The following is a 19,606-nucleotide window of genomic DNA, read 5'->3' as shown; positions in this document are numbered from 1 at the left end:
TCAGAGCAGTGCATGCAGTATAATTTGTGGGGAGGGACACGGGTAAATGACTGGGAGAGGACGGAGTTAGACTATGCAGAAATCCGATGCTTGCTATACATCTGATCCGAAGTGATCATACTGAATAGGAATATTTGTAAGGAACACCAAAGGGAATTACTGACAGTATCGCCAAACATCCGCTGGGCTTTTTGCTCCATGTTGCTTGGTCAGTGTTTTCCCTGTGGCTGTACCATTTCTTGACCAGTAAGAATGACTTCTACCAGTACTGTTCAAGCCCTGCTCCTTTCTACAAGCATTACCCTGTTTTCTTTACTCTGTCGTCATTCATTTGTGAACTGTGAAACCAAACCAGACTAGAAATAAAACCACCCAAAATGATACATTTCACTGTAGTTTGACCAATCAGACTACGACTTCTTAACGCTCTGTTTAAAAACTACACCAAATATAGTCTTTTAGTTGAGATGGTTTTCCACACAGTCGAGAATCAAACATCTATCCTAACAAACCATTAACTAAGCCGTCACGATGTGCCATTTCTCGAATCAGGCTGTGCCACTAATCTGTTTATCACACATTACACCACCCACTACACACACTCTCACACCATTTTTATTTATTTTTTTAACTGAAAGATGAATCTTTGTGTCCTCATAGAGTCCTCCGTCTTTTTATTTACAGCCCCTTCTATGGAGAGGACTTCTACTTTGAGATCCCTCGTCCATTTCAGTGTTTATCCTTCTACGTGTATGCCAAGAGCGTTTTCCAAAGGGACCTCCCTGTTGGTGAGTTCCTTTTAAGTACAGCACTGACACAAAGATGTTTTCTTATCCAAGTTAGACATTTGTACTTTAATTTGTTTGTGTCTTTACAGGCAAGGTGTCTATCAGGAAGGATGACCTGTGTAAATACAGTGGAAAAGAGCACTGGTGCACCCTTCACCCAGTCGATCCTAACTCAGAAGTCCAGGTAACTTCAACCAAAGTTTAAGGTTTTAAATAAAGATTCACAAAGATTATTATTATTATTTTTTAAAGATTTGGCTTTAATAGAGAGATAGATATGAAAAGGGGTAGACAGAAGGGATGACACGCAGCACATGGTCCCAAGCCGGATTCGAACCCGGATCCTCTGCTTGGGGACCAAACCCCAGTACATGGTCCATCAGCTCTACCAACTGCGCTGTACGACAGCCACAAAGATAATTTAAAGATCTGGCACTGCAGCACAACAAGCAGGAAATTGGATTGCATGTAAACTAAAATGTGCATACAGATTATAGATTGATTCGGGTCCAATAAGGTGCGTTAGTCATGCTCCAACAGCGCCTGCCTGAAAAGCCTCCATTAGACTCCTTTGCTTACTTCCTAAACATAGTGACATCACTATGTAACACTTGCACCACTGTTTACAAGCGCTCCAACACATTGTACGTGATAGGCTAAGGGGTGGGACATCTCTATGTGGTTGATCAATCACAACAGAGCTAACCAATCAGAGCAGACTGGGCTCTGGTTTCAGACAGAGGGTGAAAAGAGGTGCTGCAGCACAGGCAGTATGAGAAAAATAAAGAGCTTTTTGAACATTAAAGCATGGAGACATGTCCCAGGAAAGGGATAAAATACAAATATGAACCTGAAAATACCCAGAATAGGGCCCCAGAGTTGGCAGCACCTACCTAAAGTACTAATGCTTATGATATTTGAGTTATAGTCTTGCTTTATTAGGTGTTTTTATTTATCTTCGGGCGAGTGTCTGCTTGTTGTTAGTGTTGAAACCTTTTCTGCCTTTCAACATTTTCTTTATCCTTTTAGTTTCAGGGTGCAGTTTCTAGTTTCTATCACATATAGGGCATGCATGTGAGTTGTCTTATTTCAACTGTACATGTCTTTATCAGATATGTTTTGCGGTGTGGTTGCACCGGGTGAAACTACAGCTCACTACCACTCCTGTGCTGCTGCAAGCTAACGTGTTGACTCGAGCTGCCATTAGCCCACGCCAGACTATTCTGGGTTTGTGCTGCTACACTGATTCACTCACAAGTAGACACTCTAAACTGCAGAGTCAGTGAGAGAGGGAGGAATTATTGCAATACCTCTCTGGCTTTTAGTCAAACAGTTGTTATGTGAGCAGCTTTGTTCCAATGGAGGTAATGAAGACAAAGGGACAAACCATCAACACCTTTTTGAGACGGGAGGATGCTAGCGTGTTATGTAGGTGTTATTTTCCTGATGTCACGGGCTCATTTAGACTCTTCAAAGTAAATATAATATTAGCTTAAAGGCCTATCTTGCATCAGAGAGAACTGCCTGCCTTCTCAGCCAAGTGCTGATTTGCAGAGACAGAGTGCAAGTGTGTGGGCGTTTTGTTTAGCTCTGTCTCTCTCTCCCTCCCTCCCTCCCTCACTCTCTCTCTCGCCGACACTTCCGAAGGAGAGACCGGCAGCCTTCACCACATCCGACCCCCTAAAGATCTTGGGTTGATGACTGATGACAAAATGTGCAGCTGCTGTGGCTCTTGTCACACACTTTAGCCAACATCAACCTAAAACAACACGAGGTTGAGGCCGGCCACACGCGAGTTAAAAGACACGGAGAAACTAACAACAAAGTTTTACATGTTCAATTTCAATCAAAGGAGTATTGTGGTTAAGTGAACAGTGTCTCATAAGCACATAGTACAGGAAGATGTTCTACTAAAGTCAAAGAAGGAATTCTAACTTTATCTCTATTCAGTAAAAGTACAAACGTTTTGGCATCAAATTATACAAAAGTAAAAGTACTGCAAGCATTTCTGAATCATATATATTTTACATTACTGGATTATTGATGCATTCATGTGCTCACCACAGCTGAATCTTGAGTAAAGAGTACACAAATGTATCCGAAATATAGAAGTATAAAGTGGCATAAATCTAAAATCCTTATTTAAACACAAGCAGCTCAGATTGATCTTAAGTACAGGTGCATTCCACCCCTGCACTGCACATGTTTGAATCGTAGTTTTTTGAATCGTAGTTTGAAACATAGATGTGATGTTTTGAGTAAGCGCTCCCTCTCCTCTCCTCTCATCTTATCCTACAGGGAAAGGTTCACTTGGAGATGCGGCTGAATGAAGTGATCACCGAGAACGGATCAACGGGTCAACACTTAGTGGTCCGGTGAGTACCGTCACATTACACTTCATTTAGCTTCCATTACAAAAGCCGAGAGTACCACGTCAGAGAAGCTATGTCTTATGTCTTTGCTATTTCTATATTAGATTCACATTTTGAAGTATTAACTCAATGCTGGATTGTAAGCAAGTTGGCATAACTTTCTCAATTTTGCAAAAAAGTTTTTAAGCTCACGTTTGGTTTATCTACTTATTGGGACCCTGAAAAGCCAGATAAGTTGTAACGTGGCACATTTTCACTTAACTTGCATGACAAATCAGCATCAGCACTTTCTGAAATATTACCATTTAAAATTCTTGCTTAGAAAAAAAATAACTAATAATAATTCAGGATCATTTTAAGGTTTCTCCAACAACATTTCTGTTCGTTGATTTGGTTTGATAAAAATACACAACATGTCATTGTCCTCATCAGACACTGTCCTAAGGGGAGTTTTCGTACACACTATTATAGAAAATAAACAAAGTGTGTATTGTTGTGTTAGGATGTAACAACAACTATGGTTCATTGAGTCCAACACATAAACACTTCCTCTTATCCTATGAGCTGCATGAACTACAGCCACTGAGATGATTTGTAGTTTCATACATATTCTCATGGATTAAAGGCACACGTCTTAAACATTTAATGTCCAGAAAGTGTGAGGGAAAACTCAAGAGTTGGGAGAATTTGTTGCATTTAGTTCTGACGAGATGAGAACGAAACCAGAAAACGATGTGTTTGAGTGTCAGAAAGGAGTCTTCATTGATAAAATCGTATTACTCATCTGTCTTAACTTTCTGTGGGATGTTTGTGTCATATAACTTTATCTATTTCTGCCCACCCTTTGACTTCGAACAGTCGTCACTGTTGCCAGATAATGACATGGGAGGTTGGTCCGCTTGAGTGGAAAACACTCATTAAAGGATTAGCCTGAGCATTTCTACACCACATTTACATACGAGTGTACAGTATGTGCGTACGTGTAAGACCTCATGTTGTTTACGTATGTTGTTTTGCATCCCCCATTCATACTTGGAGAGCGGGTTAATGAGTAGGAAGTGATGGCATCTGAACAGGAAGTCGCGCCTCTCACACTGCAACCGCTGCGGTTTTCTGCTGCCGTCATTCACTGCGCCTCTCAAATTGTTTGCTTAACCTGTCACCCGCTCGCTTATCAACTCGCACACTTCCAGCCGTCCTGCTGCAGCCAGATTAGTCACCAGAGATGGCCAGAGCACTCTGGGAGAGGGGGATAAGTTAAGAGATGCAAAGAACACCGTAGGGAATATTGTCATGGTGCCCTGGAAGGTGATACACAAACATCCTGACTATCTCCCCCCTGGCCTCACTTAGTGACGGCTGTAGTCATCCTCGCTCTCTGGTGACTCGGGCTTAGCAGCCACATCCTGTTTAGGGTGCCTACAGTGTCTGTTTGTTGTCACCTGAAACACCTGTGAAAGAAGCAGTGGTCCCTGTGTGACGAGAGGCGAACATGAGAGACCAGTCTATGCCTCTGACTGAAGGCTGACAACACCTTTGCTGCTTTATGATGTTGACAAAATGTCTGTTTGGGAATTAGAGAGACACATTCTGCTCATTTTCAGGTTCATAACAGTATTTAGCTCCTCTACTGGGACATGTCTCCATGCTTTAATGTTCAGAAAGCCCTTTATTTTTCTCATACTGCCTGTGCTGCAGCAGCTCTTTTCACCCCCTGTCTGAAACCAGAGCCCAGTCTGCTCGGATTGGTTAGCTGACCCGCTCTGTTGTGATTGGTCAACCGCTTAGAGATGTCCCACCCCTTAGCCTTTCCAGCTTTGTCATTTTTTAAGTAACAATCTTTACAATTAATGCCAGATTACGTCTGAGAACTGATAAACTAGGGGTAAATGAATCAGAAAAAACCATCTTGATAGCAATATGTTTGCCGTCCAAGTCCAATATTGATTCCAGACACCATGACTAAATGAATTGTGTTTTTGCAACAACAAAAAACACTTTGATTTATGTTGACTGTTGGAATATTATCAATTCAAGTGCAATTTAAGTACTAATAAACATATCAAGGTTTAAAATAGTGATGATGGCATGAAATTAGATTTGTTTTGCTGTTTCTGAATAAAAATACTCCATGCTGATATGATTCAGTCGGCAGAGGGTTAACAGCAAAAGCATTTCCGTCCGGGTATCTGTTGAACCAACAAAAAAGGATTTACCATTCATGCTTTAAAGACGTTGTGTTTACAGGATTCAAGAAAGCTAATCTCTCCCAAGGTCTGGGTCACTTTAAACTCTGTTAATTCACAATTACTTGAAATGTTGATGGTTTTATTATTCCATGATTACTCAGAGTGTAAAATGAGTGAATTGACCACCACCCTGCCATAATAAACAATATTACTAACTATATATTCAACTGGTTATTATGTTCTCTATAAAATCTATTTCCTGCAGGATAATCGAGTGCCAGGGTCTGCCTCTGATCAGCGGGCAGAACTGTGACCCGTACGCCACAGTGTCCCTCGTCGGACCTGCAAGGTAACTCGTGAAATACCACACGTATACACTAAAGCTTTTATTGTTCTGGTATATTGCTATTCTTTGCACGTCTTAATGTGTTTTTTAATTTTTAAACTTGACTTTTATAACTACATTTACGTGGGAGACGAATACTTCTAAACTTAAAGTTAAGGGACTAAAATCGACAGGATGATGTGCCGAAATATATTTTACGGGAGAATCTGTCACTCAGCAATGTAAGCAGTTGCCTGAAAATGTAGGGCTGCAACTAAACATCATTTTCATTATCGATTTAATTAATAAAGTGTCTTTTATTACGTTGATCTCAAAAAGAGAGGAGAGAATTTATGCCGGGTTAACTACTAGCTGTTTCTGTCTGCAGCCCTTTGGAAAGTTCACAAAAACAATCTACAAACACTTATCACATTGCTGAGTTCTTACACAAACAATGATACAATAACTAAAAGTTCAGAAGTATAAAATACACATACACAGAAAATAAGGAAAGCTTAAGTTAAGAGGCTGAAAAATACATATTTCTGCTCTCAAATCACTTTGATTTTGACTTTTGATTCATTGAATTTGTCAACTAAGCGCTGCAGTCTAACTCCGTTGTTAAATCTGCACTGTTTAACAGTTTTATGGTAAGTTACATATCAAGTGACAAAGGGATCATGTTTAGCATTTCAGTCGACAACTCTGTTTGTTCCCTGTCTTTTTGAATGGATGTGATCTTGATAAACTGACTTTAAAACCACATATGAGATATAGTTAGGACAAAGATCAGCAGGAAATGTCATTGTATTTAAATGTGAGTTTGACAGTTTCCGTAATGTTTCTCCTCAGATCTGACCAAAAGAAGACGAAGGTAAAGAAGAAAACCAGCGACCCTCATTTTGAAGAGACCTTCTTCTTTGAGGTAAATTTCACTTTGCTTTCTTCAACACTTTTTGTAAAATAACTCTGTAAGTAAGCCTCACCATGCCCCCCCCCCCCCCCCCCCCCCCTCAGGTCACACGGACCAGCAGCTACTCTAAAAAGTCTCATTTCCAAGTGGAGGAGGAAGACATCGAAAAACTGGAGATCAAGTGAGTTTGTCCTTCACTCTCATCTGTCACCCTCCCTCTATCTGTCTCACCCCCTCCCCCCCTTTATTCCTGACAGAAAAACAAACATGTCTTAACAACTTGAGGACAAATAGGTGCATTTTTGAGTTGGTGTGTTCTGACTACTGATAGAGAGCCTTGCTTTCTGGTTAAGGATATGTGGGGCGTCCGCCACAGTGGACTCATAGCTCACTGGGTAAGACTAGACAGAGCGGAAGGTAAACACATGCATGGATTGAAAGGTTTGGATTTGAGGTGGTGTCAATGCACGGGTTCTTGTTTCAGTTTTAATGGACCGAGCAGGTAAGCATCACTCCTCTAGTGACCGTTATTTGCCATTTGTTTTGGAAATGGGTGGTTATGTGTTTGTGCTGAACACACACACAGCGACAATACATGATTTTACTGAATGCACAGGTTGTTCCGGTTCATATTTTCACATGCTTTGAACATCATTTCTCTACCTGTGCAGGGTTGATTTGTGGAACAATGAGAATCTGGCTCAGGATGTTTTTCTTGGGGAGACGAGGGTCCATGTGAAGATCCTGAGAAACGACCACATCCACAAAGCCTGGTAAGGACCGGACCCGGGAATGGGAAACCTGTGGCTCCTTTTAGCTCAGATAACTAATTACGTAGAAATAAACAACGACCATCTTCATTCATCTTTTGATGCGCAGTTGACAGTCTTTCTAATGTAACGCCTCTGATAGGTGGAGGTGATACTGAGACACTGAAATAACAAATAAAGTAGCCTGTGCGTCACATCCTACGTTAGCCAGGCCGCGGTGCATTTTTCTGCAGGTTGCTTATCCTGAGTTACTGTCCCCTGGTGTCGGTAAACTTATCGTGCATGAATCCTAAAAAGATCCTCATTTTGGAGCTCAGAAAACACATTTTTAAGAAGCTGATGAAGTATTTAAACTCAGAATACACAAACCAACACACAGCGCCGTTGCTCCTAACATACACAATGGCAAACCATATTTCTGCTTCAATAGTTTTTCTCCTGTCGCACAATTTGCACAGTTGTTAAGGCAAGGCTCTTTTTTTTACATCATATTTCATTAACATAAAGACAATTCAAAAACATGAAAACATTTAAGATAAAAAGCAAAAGAAACACATTTTTAAAAAACTGCATTTAAATAGTTATAAACAGTCAATGGTTACCACTTAAGTCAGCAGGGCAGCTACTGCAGCTCTCATGGTTGCACCAGGACTTTAGGAATAGGCCATTTATCTGTTCTACTGACGATGTGTCCTGTCATGTGTATCTTCAGATGTATTTTACATTTTAAAAGGTGCAAAGACATTGGTAAGCCACTCAGTAAAAGTAATACAGACAAATTCACACAGAACATGAACCTCTACTACTTCTGTAGAAAATGTAGTTTAAACTGGCCTGCAGTAACGTGTAAGCTGCACAATACTAGGATATTAAAATAGTAAGGTAGTAATGCATAGCCACTAGTGTTGTAACACATTTCAACAACATACAGGCATTCAAACTGCATTAAAAGCATTCAAACTAAGGAAACTCCTTACAAACAGTCACTAGTTAGCATATTAGTCATTTAGGGTTGCTAGCTCACCTGATTGCACCCGGATTCACCAGTTAGACTTTCATCGATGTTGTGTACTTTTGTTTTCTGAGGAATAGGATATTTATCTATGCTACTAATGTGTTGGATTCATGGATCTGTAATGTGTATTTTCAGACGGTTTTTATTGGTTAAAATGAATTAAAAGAGTGCAAAGGCATTGGTTAAACTGTCCACCCTCTCTGCTAATGTCTGTTAGCTGCATGCAGTCCATGCCCTGAAGGCTTTTTGCCCTGCCATGGCTGAGAATGAATGGCCGTTCCTAGATATCCCAGCAAGATAAAAAAAAAACATTTTCATACACGGCCAGATATTTGGTTGTCTGTGGTTTTGATAATGGACTGTGGAAACATCAGAGACACTATTGTAATCAAGACCAGGAAGTGTGGTGTGGTAATGCATTAAATTGTTGGCAATAAACATCATAGCCTGGTCAGACCTACATTTTGTTCAGGAGCTACACCCTCCTGAAGCATTCAGACTACTTCACCGTTACATTTCTCCCTGCTTTTACACGATGGTTTGAAAAATCTTCCTGGATTTCTCCCTGTCAGCAGTTCCGCTCCTGTGTGGGTGTTTCCTCGCTGTGCGTCAGTGTAGGTGATGTGGGATTATGCCAGATAGCAATCTGTTCGTACATGAGGGCTGTGAGTGGAGTGTGTGGGCGGCTCGGTGCGTGGTGGCAGTACCTCCTGTCCTGTGTTTATGCTGGAAATGGTCCACGGTGCACACATTGAGACGGTTCAGCTTCATGAAATCAGGACAGGTGATCTGTTTACTTCTCCTGGGACACGGCTCTGCGCCTGTTTACCTTGGTGACAGATCAAGCGGCTTAAAGACCGCTCTGCTGTATGTAGCTGCAGCTCTCAGAGCACTGCTGTGTAACTCTGCTCTACATCATTTTGTATTTTGCTCCACCTGTTGGCTCTAGGGGAGACATGCATGCAAAGTAAAGTATTCAACACATCCTTCAGTATTAAAGTGGAAGTTATCCAGAGCATCAACATGGATAAACAGTTGGAAGACTGATAAAAACAAATGGCAAAGACTGCTGTCAGATTCAGAGGGGTCAGCTTTATGGAGTCATATTAAGTAGTTGAGCCTCTTTCACCTCACAGTAACCACAGAGAAAACCTCTCTCTGTGGTTACTGTGGCCCTTGTAGTCTATTCAATTATATATTAGATAATCATGTATTTAAACCCAAAATCGTCAGGAGTCTTCAGTTTTGTTTTATGCATTTACACGTTTTTTGGGAGGGTAAACATGTTAAATGTTGATCTGTAAAACTTGTTTTCCAGCAGTTTCTCTCTTATTTGTTGACTTTGAACCGGCATGTTCAGCTGTAATTTTCTTTTAATGAAGAAATGTAGTAGTTTGCACAACCTATCCTGTGTTTAGACGTGGTTTAAGGTATAAAAAAAACCCCACAATTTTGAAGTGGATTTCGGGGAGCTTAAATAGAATCGGAGGATGAAACCCTCTTTATTAGTCACATGCATGCACACAGCAGAGCACACACAGTGAAATTGGTCCTCTGCATTTAACCCATCCTAGTACTAGGAGCAGTGGGCAGCTACCGTGCAGCGCCCGGGGAGCAATGGGGAGGGGGGATTGGAGGTGTCCGGTGCCTTGCTCAAGGGCACCACAGCAGGGCCTAGGAGGTGAACTGGGACCTCTCCAAGTAGCAGTCCACTTTCCATATTTCAAGTCTGTTCAGGGACTTGAACCGGCAACCCTACGATTCCCAGTCTAAGCCCCTACTGACTGAGCCACTGCTGGAAATCTCATGTTAATAATAAATAAATAATAAATAATTTAGCTCTTTATAAATGTATTTTTTATTCTTATAATATTGGTTTATGTTGTTGATGCGTCAGCAGCATCAAACATCTACTTTCTGAACTTAAACTTTTTAACCAATGTATAATCTTAGGTAGGTATGATGTACATTTTGTATTTGTTCGATTGACTGTTTCTTATTATGACCCTCCATTTCGAAGGAGATATTTTCCCGTACATCCTGTCATCACGTTCCGTCTTCCTGTGTTTTTTTTTAACAGGTATCTCCTCCAGCCCAAAGGGAACGGCAGCAAGTCAAAGTCCGATGATCTGGGGTCTTTGCGTCTGAAGCTGACCTACATAGAAGACACGGTGCTGCCATCTGCCTTCTACACACCGCTCTGCAACCTGCTGCTCAAATCCCCCGATGTGAAGGTAGGAGCTCGAGATTGACCGGAGAGAAAAGCGTCTGAAAGAACAAGCTCAAGTGTGCATTTCTGAGGAGGCGACACCGAAGCCATTCTGGAGCTCATTTAGGATCCAAATGTGCCTGTTAATTTAAATGTATTAAGAGGGGCTGCACAGTTAATCAACATTTTATCCAAATAGAAATCTCGTACGGGTGCTTTTCATTATGCAAAAGTGTGCTCCCTCGTGTCCCTTCTCCTCCCGTGACCCGGGAATCGTCCCCTCTGCCATCGTGGAGGCTTTTCAAACACCTTAAATGCACCTCTCAATCCTCTTGAGGAGGCTTGTAGACGAGGTTAAATCGAGTTGTGTGTTTCTTTTAGCAAGTGGAGTGACGTATAAATGCCAAACACGCTTTACATGTGGCACAGTTGGTGCTGCAGATAACGGTAACTACCTTTCAATAGTGGGTACAAGCAACAAAATGTTCATGTTCATATCACTTGCATCTCCCAAGAAGACTGCCACTTCCAGCCAAGGAACCAGTATTTTACCACTGAATTTTAACTACTGAATCAATTTGGGTGGTTCTGGTATTGAATTATATGGTGGTTTTTTATTATAGGAAGATCAAACTTACAATTGAGAAACTTCTTCAGATATTTTTCGTGCCATTTTAAAGTTTTGGGACACTAAACTAGCTGAATACTAATACTAGTCCTCCATTTTTGCACAATGAGTTAGCTGACACTGAACTCCATGCTAGTGTAGCACTACCTCTACAGCACTGCACTCCTACACCCCGAAATACCTCAACTACCATCCATTCCAGGTTACCCAGTTTCACATTGATAGATCATTTTTGATTTTTTGGCTTCTGAGTACTTCCTGAGGTGTACATTCAGTTTCGATGTGATTAAATTATGTATGATTTGACACTAAGATGATTCATGAAGGGCAATTTGGAAGTGATGTTATTGCAAAAAGTGATATTTCCAAGCCATCAGTGGTGGCCATCTTGGATTGGTCACCTTAAAAGGAGCTTATGTGCCAATGTTAGTACTTAGCACATTCCTGTGCTACATTCAATTATCTTGCTAAGGCACCCAGGATTTTTCATTTGGCAGCTTCGCCTCTTTTCTGGGTATCTGCAAGACACTTTAGCATAATGAAAAGCCCCCTATGTATTTCATTTCTTCACCTTCCCCCTCTTTCCCCCTCCTCCAGCCCATCTCGGCGTCAGCAGCTCACATCCTGGGGGACATCTGCAGAGAGCGCTACGAGGCGGTCCTGCCCACGGTTCGGCTGCTGCTCCACCACAATCGCTTTGTGCCTTTTGTCTCTGCGGTGGCAGCGCTGGAGCTGGAAAACACTCAGTGAGTCTACACACAGATGCATACAGTACAGTACAGTACACAGATAGACATCATGGCCTATTGTTACCTCTCTTAACCCTAAAGCTAATTCCCTTTTCTTCACAACATTGGTGTTATTGTTCTATTGTCATGCATCATTTTTACCGGCTGTGATGACGCAACCAAAGTGAAATTAGAAACAGGAAGTATCTCTGAAAAACAATAAATATATAAATGGGAAGTCTGGATGATCCTCACTTTACCTTTTATCTTTTTAACTTTGATAAACGTGTTGCTGGACTAGAATCTCTTCACTCAAATTTAGTATTTAGTTTTTAGTTTTTTTGGGGGGGCTGTAGCATCATTAATTATCAGAATACTTTATTTTATCCTGGGGAGGTTCGGGTTTTGGAACAGTATATAAACACGTTTAAAAAATGGAATAAAAATACTTAATTTAAGAATGTGGAGTAGAGTACAAAATGTATATGAATATAAGAAGTTAAAGTAACATACTTAATACAAATTAAATACAATATGGATATAAACGGAACACGTTGCCACAAGAATATGTAATAAAGTGATACAGTAAAATCAAGATGTAGTAGTTAATGTCTGTTGATGATTATGGATTTATTTTGTGTCCTTACAGGGAGGCTAACACTATATTTCGTGGCAACTCACTGGCAACACGCTGCATCGACGACATGATGAAGATTGTGGGAAAGAATTACCTGGCTGTTACTCTGAAGCCTGTAATAGATGAGGTATGAGACGCTCACTCGCACACCTTCATCTTCAAAGTGTGCCATATTTAAGTTCTGTCGTTTTTTGTCTTTGTTTTCTGACGTAATATTGCTGTTTTTTTGAAAGACTTATTGAATATTTATTTACTTCATTGACGTGTCTGAAAATGTCTCCATCCGCTTTTGTTGTCGTTTTATTTCCAGAAAATAGGAAAACATTTGCATTTACACAGAGCACAAACATCGCAATCAGTCGTTTCTCATTAATCACGCCTGACTGGTTGTTGCTGTTGTTTTTGTTTGTCTTTTCTAGATCTGTGAATCCAACAAAACATGTGAGATAGACCCGGTTAAACTAAAGGAAGGAGACAACGTGGTGGTGAACAAGGTAAACGCTCTGCCCTTACGAACCACAGACAAAAAAAACAACACATTTGAATCAAGTTGATGCATCCCATAATAAGACCATGTGCCTGAACACCCTTTATTTTGTGTCTTCCACACTTGTGCTGAAGGCTTATTCCTTAAAGATATGGCTCTTCTTCTCTTTGATGATGTATGAAGCAGCACTTTTCTGTTCCCTGTGCAGGAGAACCTTCAGGGTTATGTGCAGAAGGTTTTCTCCTCCATCACCCAGTCCAGCTCCAGCTGCCCCCCCCTGATGTGTGACGTCTTCAGGTCCCTGAGGAACCTGGCCTGCAAACGCTTTCCAGGTAAGAGCGTGTAGTAGGGCTGAGAGATCTGGGAGGGATAACTAATTGACGGTGATGTATAATCCCGTAGTTTGTCATGACGTGTTTTGTTCTTCCTCCCTGCAGCCGACCCTCATGTTCAGTACTCGGCCGTCAGCAGCTTTGTGTTCCTGCGGTTCTTCGCCGTCGCCGTTCTTTCCCCTCACTCCTTCCAGCTCCGCTCCCACCACCCTGTGAGTGCACGACCCTGGTTACACTCAAACAGACGTACAGGAAGGCTCGTTGTGTTTTACATTTCTCTCTTTATCCCAGGATCCTGAGATCTCCCGCACCCTCACCCTCATCTCAAAAACTATCCAGACGCTCGGCAGCTGGGGGAGTCTGTCAAAAAAACTGGTAAGAGAAACAGTAGATATGATGTTGGACAGAGAGTGAGAGGAAGGAGCATGATGCTTCATTCACTCTGTACGATCACGACCTGTGAGGGTGTCTCCATTCTCTTTGGCTCAATTCCTTTTAATACAAGGAGTTCCAATCTCTGAACAATACTTTTAACAGTTTTGAATGCTGCATTCACATGACAAGCGGTAAAACTAGTCAGCACTGAAGTTGCCTTTGTGTTTCTGTGGAGAAAACTGTTCCGACCATGCAGAAGCAATACTCCTTTTGACCAGTTCACGTAGACAACACCAATTCTCACTTTGGTTGCCAACATGCAAACAAATTAGGTTTAGAAATATGCATATTTTTCTGTTGTTGTTACTCCTAGACGTGCAATAGAGTTGTGATATCCCTTGAAACACGTGTGACGATTGCACTTTAAGTTTAGAGAATCTCACAACAGTATTTTAAGATAAAAAAAACCAAATAAATGAGGAAAAACTGTAATAACGGCATATGTAAGAGTGCTTATTCTGCAGTCTGTGGTTTAGAGGAACGCTAAATACTATAAAATATGGTCTACTGAAAAGTAAAAGGTTAATAGTTGCACTCAATGTTTTTGGTCTCTTTCTCTCTGTAGTCCAGCTTCAAAGAAACCTACATGTACGACTTCTTCAAATCATTCCAAGAAGACAAGTGTATCGGAAAAGTAAAAAAGGTACATTCTCAACCGTCTGCTGAATTGTTCTCCTTTTTTATTGTTCTTATTTTTAAAGGATTAACGCTGAAATGATTCTGTTGTTTAGTTCCTTGATGAGATCTCCACTAACGTCAGCAAAGAGTCCAGCGGGCTGGAGGACGCCGTGGTGCTGAAGGAGGGGTGAGTGTTCGTTGTGAGGCAGATCAGCATCAACAGGAAGTTAAGCTAAGCTAAGTAGAGCTACTTGCTGCTGCATCTTTGAGATTCAGAATCAGATTTTGCACAGCGAGGAAATTTACAGTGTAACAGCAAAAGTGGCATAGCGGGGGACAAAAGGCAATAAATAATATTAAAGACAAATGTGTACACAACCGTGGCTAAAAAAACAAACTAGTAGCAGCAATTTAAGTGAAACTAAATAAGCTAGACAGCGTGTTAAAGTATTGTGACCTTAAGCGTTTTGTTAGGGGACATTTATTCATGTATTTCTTACAGAAAAGGCATTATAGTACTTCTATTGCCTTTAACCACTCTACCCTACAACATTTTAAGTGGCCTGTCGTTTTATTTTAATGCAGCTGGACGAAGAAAATGCAGATTTTTAAAAATGTTTTTTGAAAGTCCACATCTTGTGTGTGTCCCTGTAGGGAAGTGCAGAAGCGAACCCAGGGAAGGAAACGCCTTGGAAAGAAAAATTTTAAGAAGCGATGGCTCAGACTGACCAACAGAGAGCTCTCCTACCACAAACATAAAGGTGAGATGAAATCATTTTTAGAACCAGAACTTAACATAATGTAAAATCAAACTAACAGGAGACGGCTGCATGCAGTACTGTCTATCACTGTGGCGTTCGTGATGTTGCCACCAGGGGGCGCAACAGTAACACAAACCCCTTTCCAATCCTGTCAGCGTTATATTATTTATTGAAGGCTTGGGGATCATTATTATCTCTATAGAAATTGAAAGCCACCATTAATACAAGAAGTATATAAGAAAAGTGCACTAATTCACAGAAATCTCAAAGTGAGTATCTAAATAACGGGTCTCCAAATTTGTTTTCAGTGAAAGAATAAAATAAAATAAGGCTCAAACAATTAAAAGATCATGTTTTGAGAAAACCCCTATTTTTCCAGGTAACTCAGTACAACATTTGGCATAACAGTGGTTTAGTGACTCGCCCACATATTACAAAATGTGTTGCAGAGTTTTTGGATATGGGTTTTCATCGAGCCGCATAGAGACCCTGCAGTGTGAACAGCTATAAGTCAAATATTTGTTTGCAAAACGTATATGATCCACCTCATATGGACCAGTTTAGGTCAGCAGGAGTCTTTTTGATTGCCCCATCCCTGCAGTGAACAGCACTATGGGAACATTTTGACGGCGTTCAATGCACTTCTTTTTTTCATTTGTGGTTACTAACCTGCCACTTAGTCTGTGAGAACTCATCAGACTTCATATTTTGGACCCTTGCAAATGTTGATTTCAACAAAAGCAAAAGTTTGTATTACTCTGGATGGCTTTTTTCAAGAGCACGCATGGGTTGTTCTACCTCTGACTGTCACTGTGTATTATTCCAGTTTCATTTTTGACACTTTGCTTTGCAGGGAAAGAGGCCCTCTGCATCATCAATGTGAAAAACATCCAGGGCGTGGAGAAACTGGATGAAAGTGCCTTTAACCGCAAAAATGTAAGCTGATTCCCCCTGAGACACCCACCCATTCATCACTTTGAAAGTATGGCCCCTTTTGTAACGGACACTCACTCTGATGGAGATATTTTCACTCCTTTTTTACCCGGAACACCGTGTTGGAGAAATGCAAACAAATATGAGCTAAATCTCCTAGAATGTGTCCAAGTGAAGCGTTATGAATCACAGGAAGTAAATCAAAGCCCTCCTTTCATTGTTAGCTCTGACTGTTTGTCAGTATCTTATAGGTCTTCAAACTCGTAATTAGATAAGAGGCAGTAGGATTTCCTTCCCAGAGATTTTAACCCTTTTTAAACTGTGCGATTCACACATTGGACTCCTTAAATCACTATAGGAATTGCGCTTCTATTAGCTAGTGCTACGTGATAGGCTTAGGGACGGGACATCTCTAAGCGGTTGACCAATCACAACAGAGCTGGCCAGCTAAACAATCATAGCGGGCTGGACTCTGGTTTCAGACAGAGGGTGAAAACAGGTGCTGCAGTATGAGAAAAATAAAGAGCTTTTTGAACATTCAAGCATGGAGATGTCACAGAATACAAATATGAACCTGAGCATGAGCAGGATATGTCCTCTGCATACATTATCAAATAGTCGGTGACTATTTCTCTGGCGGTTTGAGTTATCGTAGCAGCTCTACTCTTTTTCCATAAAACTGTTAGGATGTGAAAAAACTCAAACCCTGTTGTCCTGACTCTGATTCCTGTGGTGCCAGATGTTTCAGGTGGTGCACTCTGAGAAGCTGCTCTACGTTCAGGCGGGGAACTGTGTGGAGGCCAGCGAGTGGCTGGAGGTGCTGGGCCCGGTCAGCCGCTGCAACGAGGGCCGCCTCTCCACCTTCCATCCGTCAAACTACACCGGTGGAGCCTGGCAGTGCTGCAGGGGCCCGAGCAGCAATGCCCCCGGCTGCAAGCCCTGCACCACGTGAGTCACCGGCACCTGCACGGAAATATCTTCTCTTTAAAGCTATTATCTAATATTCTCTTACAAAGACACAATCCAAAGTACATGCCAAACCAAGAGCAACACTCGAAACACAGACACTTTACCCTAGTGTGAATTTGTTCCTGCTTCTTTTTAAAAAGCTGATTTAGCATAAATCTAGTTTTCCCTGGAGGTATCCACAGGTACGTTTTGACTGCACTTGCTTTTCATAAATGTTCATTCTGAAGAGACACTTTAGCTGTACTCCTCCTGGATATGCTACAAGTCGCAGTGGGACATTAGCTGGTTCCATTTTTAATTTAGAAGTTCATAGTAGTGGTTTTTCCCTTTTTTTGTATATGTTCTTAATAATTAAGCTCACAGAAAGAACGAGCAGGGCTCGCACGGGTTTCAGTTTTTACGTTAACAAATTCAAATATTGAATCCTCTCTGAATATGGTAGAGAAATAATAAAGGAAGAGGAGTGCGGGCCGCTGGATAGCTCGACAACAATCTCCCCCTTTAAACACCGTAGCTCCAATAAAGGCACTCTGACCCAAAAAATATCTCAAATAAATGAGTTATCCTTAGACTCTTTTACTTTCTACAGCATACTTTTCTAATTTAGGGTTTATCTATCCATGTGTTCTCTCGCACACGTCCTCTCAGGTGGTCTGTGACCCTTTCCCCCTCCCCCTCCTGGGTGAGGTCCTCTTACACTTGTTGTTCTCTCCTTTCTCAGCACCGTGCTGGCCAACCTGCAGCTGGACATCGACTGTGACCGTGAGACGGAGAGGATCTTCTCCCTGCTCTCCGCAAACGATGCCAAGCTGCAGAACATGGAGGGTCAGTGTGTTTTCAGGAAGTACTCGGGTTGTTGGTGTAAAGGTGTGAGTGTTGGCAGGATTTGAGGATTGCACTCCACAAAAGCTGCCCCCGACCACCCTGTGGATTCCTGGAGCGTTATGTCATTGTCAGAGTTTGTGACCTTTAGAGGTTTTCTTTATACTGCTTTTAGGGCACTAATCAGGTTTAGGATTGCTATAATGATGCTAGATGATGCTATATGAGGCTAAAATGCTGCTAGGAGGCTAAAATGCTGCTATATGAGGCTATGACGATGCTATATGAGGCTATGACGACACTATATAATGCTATATGATGCCATAATGAAGCTATAGTGCTGCTATATGATGCTATAATGCTTCGTTTCCGCTCTGCAGACGCGTGTGCCAGCATGGCGGTGTACCAGGGGCCTCAGCGGGAGCAGGAGGATTACTCCAAGTTCACCATTCAGGAACCCAAAGAGACCTTTCAGACCCTGAAGCAGCTCCGGAACATCATGGAGGAGCTTCAGAGGCAGCACAACATCCGCAGCGACACGGCGGCGCAGTACGGAAGCCTGTGAGTTCAAATCTGTACTGTAATACATGTGGAGGGTAGTGCCGTATCACATTTACTGTTACATAAATACTATATACTATTCTCTAGCATCATCACTTTTAATAAACTGCTCACACAGATAAGTTACTCACCTTTTGTATTCACGCTGTTTCAGGGACAACCCCATCATAGGGAAAACCTCCTAACCCAGACGCGGCGCTGTGTTCTGAACCAGCCGCACCAGCAGGAGGCGCTGCACCATGCAGAGCTAAACCGGGTCCTGAAGGAGATCCTGGAGGTGACCCAGCAGGAGAACCAAACCCCCCCGACCTCCAGACGTCAGCAGTCCACTACAGCAGTGAGCCTACCGAGGGAAACCAGAACGAGCTCCTCTGAAACGAGTGAACCCTGTTGAGTTTCCTCTCCCCCTCCTCTGGTACCTTTTCCTCATCTTAATTTATGTCCTCTTTAAATCTACAGCTGTGTGAAAGAAGCATCATTACATGGTGTGTGAATAGGCTGCTAATTTTCTTTTATTCACCCACTTTATTTTAGATGATGCTCTCCCAAATCCCGTACGGTTTTGCTCTCACACCACGTGATTTTAATAATCATCTTTATGGAGGGTGGTCCTCTATTTGTGCCCTTTTTAATCCTCTCTTAGTGTCCTTCCTCCTCTGAACAAAAGTGTATAGATATTTTCCGAGGACAGCTGAGTAGAGGAAACCGATCTGCCTTACTTTGATGGATGTTTCTTTCACATGAAATGCTGAGGGAATAATGCAGAAGCACTTTAAATATTTGGAGCTCTCCAAATGGAAACGATTAGATACTTGGTATCAACTCTCCCCAATTTGATCAGTTACATGATCCGTTTGTCTGTTAAATCATTCGTGTACAATAACATTTAAAGCTTGTAGATTTTAAGATATTTTTCTTGACCAAAGACGATTTCATAGGTTTGACTTGAAGAAAAAAAAAAAAGTATTTTGAATACAAATGTTTTAAAATGGAGAAAATGAGATGTGTGTGTGTGTGTGTGTGTGTGTGTGTGTGTGTGTGTGTGTGTGTGTGTGTGTGTGTGTGTGTGTGTGTGTGTGTGTGTGTGTGTGTGTGTGTGTGTGTGTGTGTGTGT

At 41.7% G+C, this 19,606-nt stretch overlaps 1 protein-coding gene across 1 annotated transcript in view; it reads left to right on the top strand.

Annotated features, from left to right (window-relative positions):
- The window catches only part of rasa2 (RAS p21 protein activator 2), a 31,130-nt gene extending 11,524 nt beyond the window's left edge, over nucleotides 1-19,606 (top strand). Inside the window, exons 3-24 of the mRNA XM_063907095.1 lie at nucleotides 685-788; nucleotides 878-972; nucleotides 3,087-3,163; nucleotides 5,615-5,698; nucleotides 6,527-6,599; nucleotides 6,692-6,768; nucleotides 7,259-7,360; nucleotides 10,453-10,606; nucleotides 11,807-11,955; nucleotides 12,587-12,701; nucleotides 12,994-13,068; nucleotides 13,270-13,393; nucleotides 13,499-13,605; nucleotides 13,685-13,768; nucleotides 14,394-14,471; nucleotides 14,560-14,633; nucleotides 15,101-15,207; nucleotides 16,061-16,143; nucleotides 16,880-17,088; nucleotides 17,831-17,934; nucleotides 18,312-18,492; nucleotides 18,647-19,606. Coding sequence (XP_063763165.1) covers nucleotides 685-788; nucleotides 878-972; nucleotides 3,087-3,163; nucleotides 5,615-5,698; nucleotides 6,527-6,599; nucleotides 6,692-6,768; nucleotides 7,259-7,360; nucleotides 10,453-10,606; nucleotides 11,807-11,955; nucleotides 12,587-12,701; nucleotides 12,994-13,068; nucleotides 13,270-13,393; nucleotides 13,499-13,605; nucleotides 13,685-13,768; nucleotides 14,394-14,471; nucleotides 14,560-14,633; nucleotides 15,101-15,207; nucleotides 16,061-16,143; nucleotides 16,880-17,088; nucleotides 17,831-17,934; nucleotides 18,312-18,492; nucleotides 18,647-18,677 — 2,287 coding nt within the window. The 3' untranslated portion in view covers nucleotides 18,678-19,606. The remainder of the gene's footprint in view (nucleotides 1-684; nucleotides 789-877; nucleotides 973-3,086; nucleotides 3,164-5,614; nucleotides 5,699-6,526; nucleotides 6,600-6,691; nucleotides 6,769-7,258; nucleotides 7,361-10,452; nucleotides 10,607-11,806; nucleotides 11,956-12,586; nucleotides 12,702-12,993; nucleotides 13,069-13,269; nucleotides 13,394-13,498; nucleotides 13,606-13,684; nucleotides 13,769-14,393; nucleotides 14,472-14,559; nucleotides 14,634-15,100; nucleotides 15,208-16,060; nucleotides 16,144-16,879; nucleotides 17,089-17,830; nucleotides 17,935-18,311; nucleotides 18,493-18,646) is intronic.

Source organism: Eleginops maclovinus, chromosome 18, assembly GCF_036324505.1.
Source record: "Eleginops maclovinus isolate JMC-PN-2008 ecotype Puerto Natales chromosome 18, JC_Emac_rtc_rv5, whole genome shotgun sequence".
Taxonomy (NCBI): Eukaryota; Metazoa; Chordata; class Actinopteri; order Perciformes; family Eleginopidae; genus Eleginops; species Eleginops maclovinus.
This window is presented reverse-complemented; position numbering and strand designations above follow the sequence as displayed.